The sequence below is a fragment of the Xiphophorus hellerii genome, chromosome 3 (assembly GCF_003331165.1).
Source record: "Xiphophorus hellerii strain 12219 chromosome 3, Xiphophorus_hellerii-4.1, whole genome shotgun sequence".
Taxonomy (NCBI): Eukaryota; Metazoa; Chordata; class Actinopteri; order Cyprinodontiformes; family Poeciliidae; genus Xiphophorus; species Xiphophorus hellerii.
In genome coordinates, this window is record NC_045674.1 from 23,329,268 (window position 1) to 23,345,615 (window position 16,348).

Genomic DNA, 16,348 nt, shown 5'->3' on the forward strand with positions numbered 1-16,348 from the left:
TTGTAGAACGCCCCCAAAGTCATGAATGGGTTTTGCACCTTGCAAGCATTATCTTAGGTTATCCCAGCTGCATCCTTTATTCTACCACTCATTTTTCCTCTTATTCAAGTTTACATACGTTTGTGAACAGTTGGCTTTCATAGCAATGACCATTTGTCACTTGTTTGCTGGACAACAGTCAAATTGGCACTCTTCCCCATAATTGTGGAAGCCATAGAAAAAATATCTCTATTAAGAATTGTTTTTTTTAACCCTCTTGCAATACTAAGAGGGGTTGCAGTGGATCCTGCATGAGGTTTTTGCCCCGTGTGTGGTCCCAGAGGGGTAAAGTGCATGCACTTTTATGAGGTTTATGAGGTTTATTTTCCATTATTTCGGGAATTGACACTTTCCCATTGTCCAACTGTGACATATGCCGCACTACTAAGTATCACCTAAGAATGTGGAAGGGTTAAATGAAAAATAAAATCACTCGAAATGCTGAAATTTTTCAACATATTTGAATTGAATCACAGAAATAAACTTTTAATATTCTAGTTTATTAAGATTCACCTTTCTGCCTTAATATGAGTTAAGGCTGACATGTAGTAAAGTTATTGAAATATTACTAGCATCCCTTGGTTTATTCCTCCACAATAATTTACTTTAATTAGTTTTATTTTAATTTCTGAATTTTTGGAGATGGTCTATGAGTGAAATCTATTTTTTGAAAGAGTATGTGAAAGTGTTATCAGAATTAACTTTAAAAGAGAAATGTGGCTATATTTTAAATCTTGGCAGTGATATAAAGGCCCGATAATGAGACATGCTTACGGAGCGAAGGACAGACATAAAACGAATCAGTGCAAGGGACTAATGAATGCAGAAAATGACTCCACCGAGACATGATAACACATGATGAAAAATCAAAAGAAAAAGTAGGCTTTGAAGACTTACTGTAGGTTGCATAACATACTGTTGATGTGGCATCCATGATGTACTCTGGACCTACATAGAGACAAGAAAAGGGAAAAGCCGAGAGTAGAGAAAGCCAGAATAGACACCAGTTATATCAGATAAAGGACAGAAAAAAGAGAAAAGATGGGGAGTAGGACAAGAGAGGACATGAAAAAAATTAAAGCGATTAATTAGGAGGGAGGTGGCGATGAGAGGCAAGATAAAGCAAAAAGTCGACCAAGAGACAAGACAAAAGAGAAGAGTTTGGTAAAAATGTTTTGTATCCATGACAGGAAAGCAGAAAGAAAAACAACCGGCATTCAAAATGAAAGGAAGAGAGTCAAAATGAGACAACAAAAGAATAAAAGAAGATTTAATCATCAGTCCCTGTGGCAGAACATGACGGCGGAAGCTGAGGGTTTGCTGTACTTTAAGTTAAGCTGTAATTATGACAAGTTACAAAGACCACAGAGAGCAAAACTATCCACTAGTTACTGCTTCACAGTGTGGGTTACATCATCAAAGCTCTCTTGGTCACATATCGCTACTTTCATCTTGTTCTGTTTTCTGCAGTCCCTGAAGGCTACTTTGCCACATGTAAGATACTGTACAGTTCACAGATTGCAATATAATGCAAATGTGCATGTTGGTTTATCTACGGTATGTGTAAGTGTGTGTCTGTGGGGAGATAAGGCTGCGTAACGTAGGCAGGTTTCCTCCTGTGTTTTCTGCAGGAAGCAGGATGTGACTTTGAATTTTGCTCTGCTGAACGTGTGCCTTTGCATTTGTGTTTTTCATTTGTTTTCCTAAAGCTGTGTGGTAGGCGAGGTGTCTGTGTCGAAATCTGTGTTTGACAAGCTGTCGATCAAGAGCCTGCTCAGGTTTTTAAAGAACCACAGCTTAGATTATCAAGCAGCTTTAATATAACTTGTTTTGATGTGAGGGGAGCAGGCTGGACACACTGGGAGGGGGAAGTAGAACAGAACTTTAGGATCAGAGCTATATGGACAGGGCAAAACGAAAAATGTCACTGGATGCCTCAAAAGGCCTTATTCCTTATTATAAGCGTAAGGACTATACCTCAGATAATGTGGGGTGTTATGTTTGCGTGTGCACCCCTACATTAACACCACACACATGGTTCGTTATTTTTAGCTTGCAACATGTTCTCATATGGATTTTGGATAGGAGTAGACAAAGTTCACCCGTACATTCTGTAAATTTTCTTGTTTTATTCCAAGATATTATTTCACACCATTATACTGTATATATTTTGGCAGAAATACCCATATATGATATATATTAAGCCATTCACATCGTCAACATCAAAATCACACAATAAGCCAGGTGTTGGCAGAACACCCTCCCTACCTAAAAAAATATTAGCTTTCCATTTTTATTTGAAAAGATATGCGGTTTGGAAAAGTATCTTTGCTCCGTGAACTTTGACATATTTTTTCACATATATTTGTATATTTTTAATTGGGATTTTCTGTAATAGACAAACACAACATATTACATAATAATGAAATGTAAGAAAAGATGCATGATTTAGAAAATGTTTTACAAACAAAAGTCTTGCACACATACAAAGTCTCAGGCAAATATACCATGGACATTCAACTACAGGACGGTCAACCCACCTGATATGTGGAGACAGGAGAGGCAGCAATGAAGGGTGTGATTGATGTCTGTGCAATCATCCGATTGGTGGAAAGGCTATAGGGTGAAGAGTAGAATCTATGAAGCATACAAGACAAACAGTCATTTTCGTCATCTACAGTACAGCATCAAACAAACTCAATGTGGAGTAAACCTAAATCAGAAGTATTCCAAACAATAAATGCAAAAATTAAAAAGAATGAGTTAAAAGGCTTCTCTGCACAACTGGCTCTTGATTTACAAACCGTGTGTAGCTTCGTACAAAGGTGAAAATGAGCGCCTCTTTGTTTTGAACTGCCAGGCGGATGTTAGCTCAGCACTGACAAAACGAATCAGACATCATCAAAGATGTCCTGGAAACAATAAATATTGCAGCTTCATTCTGAGTCAAACCATCAAAGTCATCTGAGAATGAAACTTGACACTGCATTTGAGTGCACATCATTCTACAAAGGAGTCTGTTCTATTGCCATGCATGATAATGAATTACCCCCTTAATGTGTGAGTGGGTGAGATATTTCAATATTGCCCTTTATGCCTCCACCTACAGAAATGGTAGATGAGCTGTATATGTAGCATCAGCTTTTTATGCTCTGTTTACTCTTCGACCTATACCTCTATCTGCCCTTCTGAATCTGTTCTATTTCTTTTTGCCTGTTTTTTTATTTCACCCCCATAACCCTGCAGCAGTACAATGCTGTGGCTCACAGTGCTTTATTTATCATTGTGTACCTAGAGAGGACATGTTTCATCCGCCAGGCCATGTTGCTGTGCCCGATCGATCCTAAAGTGTCTGTTGGCTGAATAATGGTGTATGGAAGGGAAGGCAAAAGAGATCCAGAGACAAAAGGAGAAACTCTCCTCTACCTGTCTCTGACACAGTCACTTGTGATTTCATAGAAATGGTTTGCTTGATAAAAATGTGATCTTCATTTACAGAAGGGACTCGATTAAAAACAAATGTTTTTTTATTGTCATCATTTCCACGGTTGCCTTGGGTGTGTTTTGACAGTTAAATAACACTTGTGTTTCTTTCCACATTTCTTAAAACTGTATAACATTACACAGGTAATGTGTAAAAAAAAATAAATAAATAAAGTAAAAAAAAATATATAAAAAATGAGCTCCTCTCCCTCCTTTCTGTGGTCCTACTACCATCAGGAGAAATGCAGGGCTCCCGGTCAGAAACAACCAATCAGAGCCAGGAGGAGAGTCTTAGCACAGTCAATCAGGCTCATGTATGTGCTGTAGTTGTGCTAATAGCAAAGAAACAACTTAGCATTACAGAAAAAAACTAATTAACTGCCGTCATCAGTGGACATACTGTACATAATAACCAGAGTATTCACAGCCGGTTGTGGTGAACCAGCTGTAATGGAGCTGAGATCAAGAGGCAGGATGTGAGCAGCACATACACAAGCTTTATTTGCCGGTGCTAAGACCTTCCTCCTGGCTCTGATTAGTTTTTACGGACTTCTGCCAATTTCTTTTTCTTTTTTCAAAGGTCAAATCAAGTCCACATCACATTTCAAGCCTTTGAGGAGAATGTCCAAATCTCAAGTCTTAACCCTCACTCCAAGAGGAGTCACAAGTGTTTCATGACTCAAACAACCATTTTCTAAATACATGCAAGGCATCTCATTTGACTGCATTGCTGTAGCTTAGGAATTCAAAACCTCAACTTTCAGATAAGTGCAAACTTAGTAAATGAAAAAAAGAAAGGAATTAATCGTTATTAAAATCTACACCGCATCACGGATGTCACAAAAGCACAATCAGAAAGCTCACCACAAGGATCACATTGATCCCTTTTAATGTACGAAACATAAGAAAAGTAATCCGGAAATGAGACTCTGGCAATGCTAATCAACTCCTGTCAGTAAACTAGAAAAATCTCTACGCTCGTATTGTTGGGCAAAGATTCAAAGGATAAGACATCATGCTTAAAAACACATGAAAGTAGTCTAAGGGCACAGGCATGGATTGCTTCCAGCAGCACTGTGTCAATAACGTTTATTGATTTTCCAATAGAAGACCAAGATAGGAGTCAGTCAACTGATCTCAACAAGGCTGAGGTGCATTTCACTTGCACAACTCCAAAGTACTGATAAACAACAAAAGAAAACAGCTGCATTGAAAGTCTGGCAAATAGTCATATTAAATTAAAAAAGTTGTTCTGTGTGTTCAGGACTTCAGAAAGCCACAGTCTGCAAATGATTCCCACTGAAAAACTAAAGTTGACTTAGATTAACTTTCCCAGTTGTATGTCAGTCATTGAAATGGTTCTTCACCTGAAGGCGGTATATCTGCTGAAACCTTTTTTTAAAGTTGGAGGCCTCCAAAAGCTAATCTTCAATTTTATATTTAGTTGAAAAGTTTTTGAGTAAACTTGAGAACGTAAAGTACATCAATTATCGCAGCAATTATGTCGGTTGCCAAACGCTTCCAGACCTAAAGATTTTGAGTCTAAATGGAAAATGTCTGACTAAATGTAGATTGAACCAAACTGGAATTGAAACTGAAACATGTTTGAAGAAGTATTGATGACGCGAAAACAAGGTCCTTTACTGAAAAAAGTACTGGCATGGATTAATCTTTTAGACTACAATTAATATATGACTTGTTTCACAGATACTGTATTACTGTCATTGATGAATACAAATAGGGACAGCAGCAGGATTATTCAATATAGCTCTGTGATTGTATTTATTGTATTTTTCATTAGACTGATGGGTATTGAGAGTAGGAAGTTGTGGGCAGAGGACAAATCCAAGGTTATTGATAGAAGCTATTAGCTCTGAGCAGCAAACTGTCAATGGCGACTCCAGCACAGTCATTTAAACAACGCACTTAACATGTAATGGTGAGCAGAACAGCAATACCACAGTGTATGTAATCTCTGGTGCAATCTAAATGTAAAGTCAGGAGTTTTCCATGACAAGTGATAGATTTTGTGATTTACTTATGATACCAGTAACCTTTACGCAAATAAAATAGTGAGACTTTGCAAAGTCCTGGAGAGATTCGGGGTTTAGATGACAGGGGAGTTCGTTCATTCATTCATTAATTCATTGTTTTCCTCTTTGCAGAGGTCAAGGGGGTCACAAGAACTGCAGGCAAACTCTGGGATTTCTCTCCTCAACAACACCCCTCAGCTCATTCTGGGGGATTCTAAGGTGTTCCCTAGCCAGTGGGTTCTCAGTTAATCCCCAGGATTTTCACCCAGTGGGAAATGAAACCAAAACCTCCAATTAGAGGCAAAAATGACACAATTTCCAGTAATACAAATCTGGTTTTCAGTCTCAACAATCAACTGCTCCTGAGTTCAGAGTGGCTGGGGACACTGTAATTGATTCATACTCTTCCTCTCTCTCCTTGGGCTGACTTTAATTTTGCCTTTGCCTTCCTCGTGACCCTGTTCATCCCTCCATTTTTATTCAAACCCCTTCCCTCCCTTCTTTTTGCCTCTCTAATTAGCTACATTAGCATTTCACAGTCGTTTAGCGCTTTGCCGGAAGAGGCTTGGATGACCTCGGAAGAGAGGTCGGCAAGGACTTAAACAGCCTGAAGTCCACAGATGCTTGTGCATGAGCATGGTTTTATGTATGCCTGGACCAAAACTAAAGTAATTATTTGAAAACTGAAAGCACAAAGGGGTAGAAGACATTGATGAGTCAAAAATGTTGTTGATAAGCCCAAAATGTCAAAAATAATTCTTTCAACCCTAGAACATAAGGCTGAGTGAGCAAAAAAAAAAAAAAAGGGACGGATATTTAAGATGAGGTGAAAATGCAAACCACAGCAAAATGCAGATCTAGCTGTGATAGTTGGAAACGTATGAATGAAAATAAAAAAGGATGGCTGACTGAGCTGACAGGTGAAGAAAGGGAACATAGAGCTGGGAGCAAGCATCTCCTCCTGGGAACGCATCACCAGAAGCATTCCTAGCAGACATGACCAATCTCCAATTTCCCTCTGAAACTCTACACACGCTGCTCTCTGCATTCAACCCGGGAGTGCTGAAGATAGCCAAGCTGACGAAAGTCTTACAGCAGGACTGCAACACCGCCCAACAACCCCATCTGCAATCAGAACCAACATGTCTGACAGCTGGTATGCATAGGTGCATAAATAAATGCTCCATCTGCAAGAGCCAGATTGACGGAGCAAATGTGTGCCTCACCAACCTGTGCATTTGGACGCAACATGGACCCATGTCTTCAAGTGCTTTTGCTCATCAGGTTTAAATGTTCGTGGCCTTTTTGTTCACCTGTGAAGCCGTCTAATGTGACTGATACCGATGGCTATTCTCAACAACAAAATCTTGCAGAAAATTGCTCTCAAAAGTAAAATAAAAATGTTTAATGTACTTTAGCAAGAAAAAAACGGAACCTACCCGTTCTGCATTGTTGTGGGGTCATATGTTAATGCCATGCCACTCTGTTGAAAGAAGAAAAGAAAAAAACATGCAGGTTTAAGAAAACATACTAGTGTATACTTTCCATTAGGTGGAGAGGAGAAGCAAAGAAATGTTACACTATATTGATAAAAACTCTTGTTGTAAAAAAAGAAAAAAAAAACATTGTTTGCTCTCAGGGCGTTTATGTACAACTGATGGTTGACCTTCGTGTAAGAACAGATACCTGTTCCAAAAAGTCCACTTTATATAACAAAAAGCTCCTCTATGCAGCTTTTTGACAAACAGATTTGACAGAGAAGAGAGGAAACAATATTTAGAGAACTAAGGGAACTACACTGTCTTGCAAAAGTACTTATACTCCTACATTTTTTTGTGTTCTCTGCTCAATTAGTCAATTATTTGCAGAAACATTTGCTCCAAAAATGGCTGCAACCTTTTTGGAGCAATTCAGCTTCTCACATGATTGCAGATGTTTCTTTGCAAAAATGCTGAAGCTCTGCTTGACCCAAATGGACAAAGTCTAAGCATTAATCTGTGTCATACTTTTCACAGATTAAGATCTGGACATCGAGTTTGGATTCATGATTATGATTGGCTGTACATTCAGTGTAGTTTTCCCACTCTTATGTAAACCTTACTCCAGTCCTTTGTAGCCTCTAAAATTCACCATGAATTTACTTCAGTCAATGTTCTCATCAACTCTGACCAGTTTTTCTGCCCCTGCTAACAAAAACAATTCTCTCAGTATAATGCTGCCACTAACATGTTGGCGCTATATGATCAGAGCACCTTCTTCAATGTGTTTGGCTTTTGATAAACATGATGTTTGGTCTCTTGTCTGCTTCTTTGATTAGTCTCCTTTTTTGTCTCTTTACTAATTTGACACTAATTATTCAATGGTAATTGCTCTGTTCTATAAAAATCTCAGTAAATGTAATTGACGTTCTGTGGTTGTAGTGTGACAAAATGTGATGAAGTTCAAGGGGAATGAGCACTTTCGCCTGATACTGTAGAAGTTAACATGTACTGAGAACATTGGCATTAACAATAAAAAATAACTTGCAAAAATGTCAGAAAATACTTTCAAAAATGCCTTTTTTTTTTTTTTACATCTTTAAGGTAAAAATCCTTCAGCATCACACTGGAAACAATTTCCATCAGCCATCTTTATGTGAACAAATAAAAATGCAACAGGTTTTATCTTTTTCTATTGCTACATTAATCATTCTTATAAACAGGGTAAGGGTTCATCATCATGACTGAATTCTAATTGTGTTGAACATCAAATGCTCAACACAATGCTACAGAGACTGAGCTGTTATCTTAAAATTAAAATATGCTAAAGACTTCTTTTATTACCTGGAACAGTTTTTCCAGGAAAGTAACACCCCGAGGATTAACAGCAAAAGGGTGCAAAATGTAAAACCTATTAAGTTGCAAAATTAAAAATCTGTCACTGAAGAATCTTTACACCACATCACTAACAAATATTTCATTAAATAGTAAAAGAAAAGTAGAAAAGTAGAATTATCATGTTAAAAATGCAACTTTTATAATGAAAAAAATATATTCTCAGCTGTAAAACTGACTTTGGTAAGAAGCTATTTATCTGCACTGTTGTTTTCTTCCTGCTCACTGCAGCACAGTCAAAAAATGATTTTAAGCTTCACATGTACCCTGTGTGTGGTTCTCTGAACACAGGTGTTTACTTGTGTGTGTAAAATGTGTGTGTATCCTTTTCTCAAGGCCAGGCTCTTTTAGAAAACAGGGGTTCAGGGAGCCGAGGCTCAGTTGGCTGAGCGTGAGCGTGCAATGAAGCACCTCAAGCATCTCCACTGTGAGATGTCTCTATTAGTCAGCCTGGACTCTTAAACCCAATTCCAGAAAATGCATAAACCTCTAACAAGATGCTCTGGGGCCAAGCAAGCCTTGTCGGAACTCTGGACGGCTGAAAAATGTGTGAAGAATTCTGTGGAGAACACTCAACATTTATTTCACATCGACACAAAAGGTTGGAAAAATGAGAGAACATATCAAATTCTACCAGCAAGGCATTTAAAATTAAGAAATACAACGCTGTGTTGAAATTTGTTTTCATACATGTAAGGAGGAGTTTCGATCTGTTACATCCTGAAGGATTAAAGGTCAAACACAAACATCATGGTTGCCCGCTGCGATGAAGTTGCCGCCTGGTGCCATTTCGTTCCACTTCACCACACTGCTCTTTCCCAACCTCCTTGCACTGCGAGCACTGAGAAAATTTTACTCTGTGTGTGGGTGGCGACATTATTTTGCACTTTTCCGTTGTTCTTTAAATTAGAGGTTTGGCAACCAGAGTCTAAATCTGAACCCACTCTTTGTGCAGCAATCAATCTGCTTTCAGTACTCAGGACAAGGTTTCATTTTATACGAAGATGACAATGTAGAGGTGAAAGTTTAAACAAAGAGAAAAAAACATGACTTTGTGAAAGTTTAGAAACGTGATATTTCATATTTATACAAGGCTGGTTTTTATATTGTCTTCAGTATCTCTAGTTCAGCCCACAGTATGTCACTGGAAATGAAAACCGATAATGACCGAGCAGGGAAGCTGACAAGTGTCGTGGAAATCTTCTTTAAACACTGAAAGTAAAAGAAAATGAAACTGAGCAGTAAGTTGAGATTTCATTGGCTTTTTAAGAGATAAATCAGGACAAAACCAATAGATGTAGAGTGAAAAAATGGTGACAAGTTTAAAAAATATTTTTATGTATTTAAAAGTGAAACATGCAAATGGCTTAAACTGCCTTCGCTCTGATTTTCCTTAATATAAATCAGTACAATCAATTGGTTTCAGAAATCTGTTACTTAAACTTAAATTTAGAATTTTGTTAAAGAACACTAGTGATCAAGCAGAGATGAAAACGAAGGAAGACACCAAGCCAGTCAGGCCTAAAATTGCCAATCAGGCACTCTTCTGGAAAAGTGTCAAAAAGAAAGTCATGTTTTAAAGACAGCTATGATATGTCCAATTTACAAATTCCCACAAGCTATGCCTCCAGTCAGATGACACCAAAAAGACGCTTTAAGGCCAACATGCAAAACACTAACTCTACATATCCCCGTCAACATATCATCTGCATGTTGAGATGATTCATGTATATCATAGTGTAGTGGACATGCTTTTCTTCACTAGAAACATGAAAGAAAATCAGAATTTATGACCAGATAGATTGGGCAAATACAGGGCATACCTTGACATCCTGTTAGAGGCCACAAAGACTGGGATGAAATTTAAGCGTCCGGTAGGACAATGCACAGTGAGACTGAAATCTTAATCCGTAGATGTGGAAAACTGGTAGAGGTAACTGTGGCCAAACTCAGTTACAAAGTATTGATTCAGGAGGACTGAATAGAAAATACATACCACCATGTATTATCCCTCTTCAGCTTCACACTTATGCACAACCTTGTGTTGTTCTATCACAAGGGTCAACAACCTTTACAACCTGAGGAGATGTTTTTGAATAAATTTTTTCCAAAGCTGCAAAACCTCCATGACCCATCAAGGGCACATACTGTAAAGTTTTATAAATTGCTACTGTATAATATATATTTTTTGTTGCTGTGTGGTCATGTTAACTCTATGTTATGGTTTTAAAATGTATAACAAACTTTTACAAAGAGAAAAATCATATATTTGATAGATTTATCTTTTTATGTATAAATAAAAAAAAAAGTAGTTTGTGGCCCAAAAATCTTCATACTAATTGTTGTCTTGCGGTAGAAAATGTATACTTTTTTGCATAAAAATATATAGAAAACCTACTAAAATCAGTGTTTTTTTACTTTACTGCTCAGTTCTATCCCTCCACCGCCATTAAAAACTAAGCAACTTAAGGTTGATTAGACCATGTCATTATCTTATACAATTAATATCTTGAAAATATTACTTTTGTGGCCTGTATGTCCAGTGTAAATTTAGCCTAAACAAAGATGTCAAGCTTAGTTAACCCATCAGATCATTTCCAGCAATCTTCCAACCACATTTTAACATCTATACACAATGTTTCGTGAACCTAATTCTAAAAACAGCTCAAGCTAGGACATCAATGACATTGTTAGTGTTGGAGTGTGAGAATGATTTATTAATAAACACACACATTTTTTGTTTATTTTTAGCATTTTGCATTTATGATATTCCAAGTAGGAAACTAAACTTAAACTTAAACTTAAAAGTGCCTGTTACAGTTTTCAGGACTGTCCGGAATGGCTACAATGATTCTTTTCATTTATTTATTTATTTTTTCTGCCAAGTCCTGTTTTGATTATTTAATAAGCTCCAGCTCACCTCTCCTTCTCTTGTCCACGGTCGTCCATTCTGGGGATATTTAACCTGGCTCTGCCTCTTCTTCTGGCCTCCATCAGCAAACTTGCACAACAGGGGCTCTGCAGGAGCTAGAGTCAATTAAATGGAGATGGAGACAACGACAAGGAAAGATAAGTTACTCATCTTAGTAGTAAGAAAAACCTCAAAATGTTTCCAAGATCAGATGAATAAAGGGAGTTTTATACTGTGACTTAAAAGCAAACCTATCGTTAATCAAATGGTCTTGGAAACCACACTTAACCTCCAGCAGAACCCTTATCTCCTCCACAGCTTTATCCAATCATCTGAACAACAGTCTTATCGCCACTATTTCTACAACTTAGCTTTCTCGAAAACAGCCTTGACACTGAATCAAAGCCACAGGCTAATCATCAAAGCATGCTAAGCATGTTTCAAAACAAACCAAACAGTCATGCTCGATGCCCCAAATTATCCCCACACTTTGACCCCGGGGCAATGGGTGCAGATTACAGCTGCTTCAAAGAAAACACTGCCTTTTTCTGGACCAGAGAAAGCAGAAAGACTTGATTGCAAACTGGATTAACTGAGTGTGACCCCTCATTGGAACTCTAGCTGAACTCTAGACTACTAGGTACTAAATAAAGAGAAGTAGTCTGGTGACAGTGTCGACACAAAAACAAATAGGATTGGTAAATACAAAATTCTTCTAATTTAAGGGCATATTTTACGAGAACGGGGTGAACAGCAGTTTCTGTTACAAGGAAATACTTCTGCAACCGCATGAGTCAAAAACACATTTTAAAGTATAATAGTTTATTTATTTAGACAGTTTGATGTTTTATGTAATGTGAAAGAGATTTGCTTGCGCTTTGATAAGCCACAAATTTAGCTGTATGAAGACTGTTATTTTGTCATATTGAGTGAACAGACTGACCCATATTTTCCTATGTAGTTACATAACTATACGAGAGCTATTCGCTTTAATGTAATGTAAGAAATATAATAAAATTCAACACCTCAGGTGGGCTGATGTAACGGTCTGGCTGACATAATAGCCCAACACAGGTTGAAAGCTACAACATCTAGAAAATATTGTCCGGTATCCTGGGAAACGCCAAATGACAGTCAGCTGTTTATGCGTCTCTGTTTATTGCTGGAATTATAGTGAGCCTTCAATACTGAGCTCCAACTTGTGGAAGAGGAGGTTTAATCTCTAAACCTTAAGCACTGATATCCTGCAACTTCTGGAAATGTCCCAACTCCAACATACTGAACTGAAATGACTAAAATACCTCCTCATGCACTGAAGTTCGCTGGTCATGTAGAGTGTCCTGCATGCTTTAAACATCTCCGTTTCGACATAAAACTGTGTGAAGAATATTTGTTTCTGTTTTTCTTTTCATCACTTTAGCACCTACTGTGTAGCTTGTTTGCATGTGTGTATTCAGTGAAATTTGCTTTGTGAATCTAGTGCAGAAATAAGCCGTGGCCTTGCGCATTTCCACCATTGTGACATAACATTTTCATAGATTTTATTATGCATCTTTTCATTCATCTGAACAATAGCAGAGGACACAGTAACTTTTCAGTGAAATGACAAAAACAGAACAAACTTTACCAAATTGTTTTCATGTGTTAACATGAGTCAAAATGGAAAAAAATATTTTTCCCACAGTAGAAGGCTACTCTGAATTTCATGATTCATAATGGAAAAAAATTGAATTTCAACCACACATTTGAAATGTTGTACCATGAAAAAACTCTGAAGCATGAAAGCTGTGTCTGTGCTCAGTAGCTGTTCTGTTTCCCTGGTCGAGCAAACAGAGTAAGACAAAGTGACAACAGCTGACAACACATCAAGTATTCTGGCAGAGCATGTTTTTATCTGTCTTTTCTAAAGCAGAACCCAAAAAACATCTGAAACTCTGTTTACTATTTTCTTGTTGTGCCTGCATGAAAATGAGTCCTCTGAAGTAAACTGAAATTCTTACTTTACTTAGCAGCAACGTTGGCATACACATTTTTGAGTTCATGTTTTTGTGATAGATGGCAACCTGGAAGACAGTTAAATTCCATATTTTTCTTATTATAATTAACTGACCTATAAGAAAGTTTAAAAATCATTTTTCTCCAACAAAGAACATTTTGGTTGGTGGTTGTTTTTCAGTTTCAAGGCTGTAAAATGACAAAACATTAATTTAAATGCAAAAACATGTTTACACTCTGCATACTTTAAAATAAAGCCAGATGGAAAGTTTATAAAAAAAATCCAATATAAATAAATCCGACATTTTTAATGTGAAGCAGACTATTGTGCTTTTTTTTCTTATGTTTTTGAATTGAAGAACAAGTGATAATTTTTTTTTTGTACATAAATAAGGTAAGTTTTGGGGTTCACTCTGGACAAGTCGCCAATCCACTTCAAGTTAACACAAATGCATACAAAACGGGTCATCAAATGCACACAATAAAAGTCAATTCTTAGTGACCAACTAACTTCAATATTTTTGAAGTTAGTTGCTTTGGTAAAAAGCAGGAGTAGAGCCATTGTGTGGATGGGGTGAACGTGTAAAGACCATACACCAAAGACGTTTTATCGGGGTTCTTATAGGAACATCTAGCTTCTAAACAAATGGCAGACACCTCTCTCAAACAGAATTGGAAAACATTGAATTGTGAAGGTTCTATATGTAGTATGTTGAGATAAAATGAGGGGTTGTAAATGTCAGACAAATATTTGTGCTTAACCGAAGAACACCAATGTCTGCGGCCAGGCTGTGTTGGTCTGACAGCTAAACTGCAGAAAAAGTCTACTGAGGCAAACAGAAGTCACAAAGAGCGTAAAAATTTAATTCCAGGAACGGCTTGCAGCTGTCAGCTTGTACGTTTTGTATAAATTGGTCAGAGATTGCATTCTGTATATTTGACCTTTATGGTGAGCTTTGGATGTCCAAAATCAGCACTAAAGCTAAACTATCTATAACTCCCAGACAAAAAAAAAACTAAACCTTCAGGAATAATGTGAGCTGGATAGCTGATTCAAATATAGCGATGTGCTGCACCAGTCAAGCAAGACATTTTATTCCAGGCAAACTTTAGTGGAAATATTCTAGTTTGCTTTGCTTTTATGTTTTAGGGACTGAAACTCTGACTGGTACAGATTCCAATATAAAATCTCCCAAGCTTTAAGAGTGCTTTAACAAAATGTGAGCCATATACTGTACCAAAAGTGAAATTTGACCCCAGCAAATCCACCAAAGTTCACTACATTGAAACAAAATGATGTGGAATGGCAAGTTATTCAACTAGATTCTACATCAAGTCGATTGTGGACATTTACAACAAAATGCAAAACACATTTTACAATTTTGTATATACAAGAGTCCTCAGATTTCAGCAGGCCAGTGTCAGACTCAAGATCGATTATGGGGAAAACCTGCAAAAAGTTTCCGAGCTAAAAAAAATAAAGTATATAACAAGTTCTGATTGTTCCACATTACAGTATTACATGTAAGACATCGTTTTTAGGTAACTGATTGAGACTCATATAATGGTTGTGATGCTGTTCCAGTATATTGTTTCTCTGGAAGTGATTCAAGGACAATCAAGTTCTGGGTTGTCCAAATACACCAAATAAATCATAGCTTGGCTCGGGGAGGAGTATTGACATCATTTTATTAGACGGACTGTAAAACTGGTCCTGCAAGGCAGAAATTGAAGAGGTATAAATGGTCCAAGGACCTAAATTCACTTAATGGGTATTAACAGTCATCATGACAGTCCCTCTGAGACTCATGATGAAACCTACAACAGTCAACTTGTTATTCCCTAATTGAGAACTTAACATGCAGTAAGAGGACAACAATAAAAAACAAATCAGCAAGAGCAAAGGTTTCCTGTATGCAGACATAGTTATTTGTAATGTGTATGTTTTTCTGCTTCCTTTCATGGTTGCTTTTCAGCAGCCTGTAGCATTTGATTAGAAATTACAAATAATAACTTCTCTTACTTGGATAACTGTTTTAAATGTTAACTCTGATGCTTAATATTAATGTCCCATTTCATCACACAGTGGCACAAGAACAACAAAACTGATCTGTCGTAGTTTTCTGGTGCTCATGTGTTTGTCCAATCAGCGAAGAGAGGTTACTACGTAGCTGTGCACATACATTATTGTTCGGGCAGATTATTTTGTTGATCAAATCTGAGTGTTCCCATTGTAATCTAATCCTTTTTGCCCTTTACAATGGGTAAAGTAATATAAAAGAGTAATATAACTGTAGAGGTCCCTGCTTATCATGTGACCTGATGTTCCCACTGAACTAAGATGCCTAAAAAGAGCTCTCTGTACGACTTAAAACACAAATCATCAAATTCTATTACTTTAAAATCAAGACACTGAGTTTATGAAACAGAAAGACCTCTTTTTCTGTACATTTTGCCCACACACGATTACCTAAACATTTGTTTAAAACTGTTTCTCATGTCCTATTGTCATGATCCTTACATCATGGTATATATTTATGCTATTCCAGTAAGAACCACTAAAGAATGTCCATGGAGAAACACCAGCTCATGAAAAACTACATATTAACTTCTTCTTTTCAGCCATTGTACTTGTTTTGACATTGTGATTCCAATCCTAATTTCTGTTTGATTACATCTGGAATGACTGATTTATTACAGACTAACAGTGTTGTACTGTGAGGTCTAGTCAGAACTATATTTTTAAGTCAATGAAGTGAAAACAAGAAAACCTCACCTATACACAAAACATTACATTAAAGAAGATGTATATTTTAATGATTTGCATGAGGATAATGACTGCTGTTTTATTTGTGCATACGAAAATGTGTATAGGTGAATTCAGTGGACCAAAAAAATTTGTTTACTGAGTTACAGTCTTCAATCTTTGACCTTTTCTGCTCAAATGGCAGGACATGTTTCCTGGTAAGAAGGTGGGTGGCTTGTACTGTAAGGAGCAGATCACATACTGTTAG

At 37.2% G+C, this 16,348-nt stretch overlaps 1 protein-coding gene across 3 annotated transcripts in view; it reads right to left on the reverse strand.

Annotated features, from left to right (window-relative positions):
* LOC116717170 (RNA-binding motif, single-stranded-interacting protein 3-like) overlaps positions 1–16,348 on the reverse strand; it is a 134,369-nt gene that overhangs the window by 13,088 nt on the left and 104,933 nt on the right. For 2 of the 3 annotated variants that reach the window (XM_032558329.1, XM_032558331.1), the window contains exons 7-10: positions 11,349–11,455; positions 6,995–7,038; positions 2,580–2,676; positions 937–987 (exon numbers count right to left, since the gene is read on the reverse strand). In XM_032558329.1, the coding sequence (XP_032414220.1) occupies positions 937–987; positions 2,580–2,676; positions 6,995–7,038; positions 11,349–11,455 (299 nt within the window). The remainder of the gene's footprint in view (positions 1–936; positions 988–2,579; positions 2,677–6,994; positions 7,039–11,348; positions 11,456–16,348) is intronic. The other variant, XM_032558332.1, reaches the window with a different exon arrangement.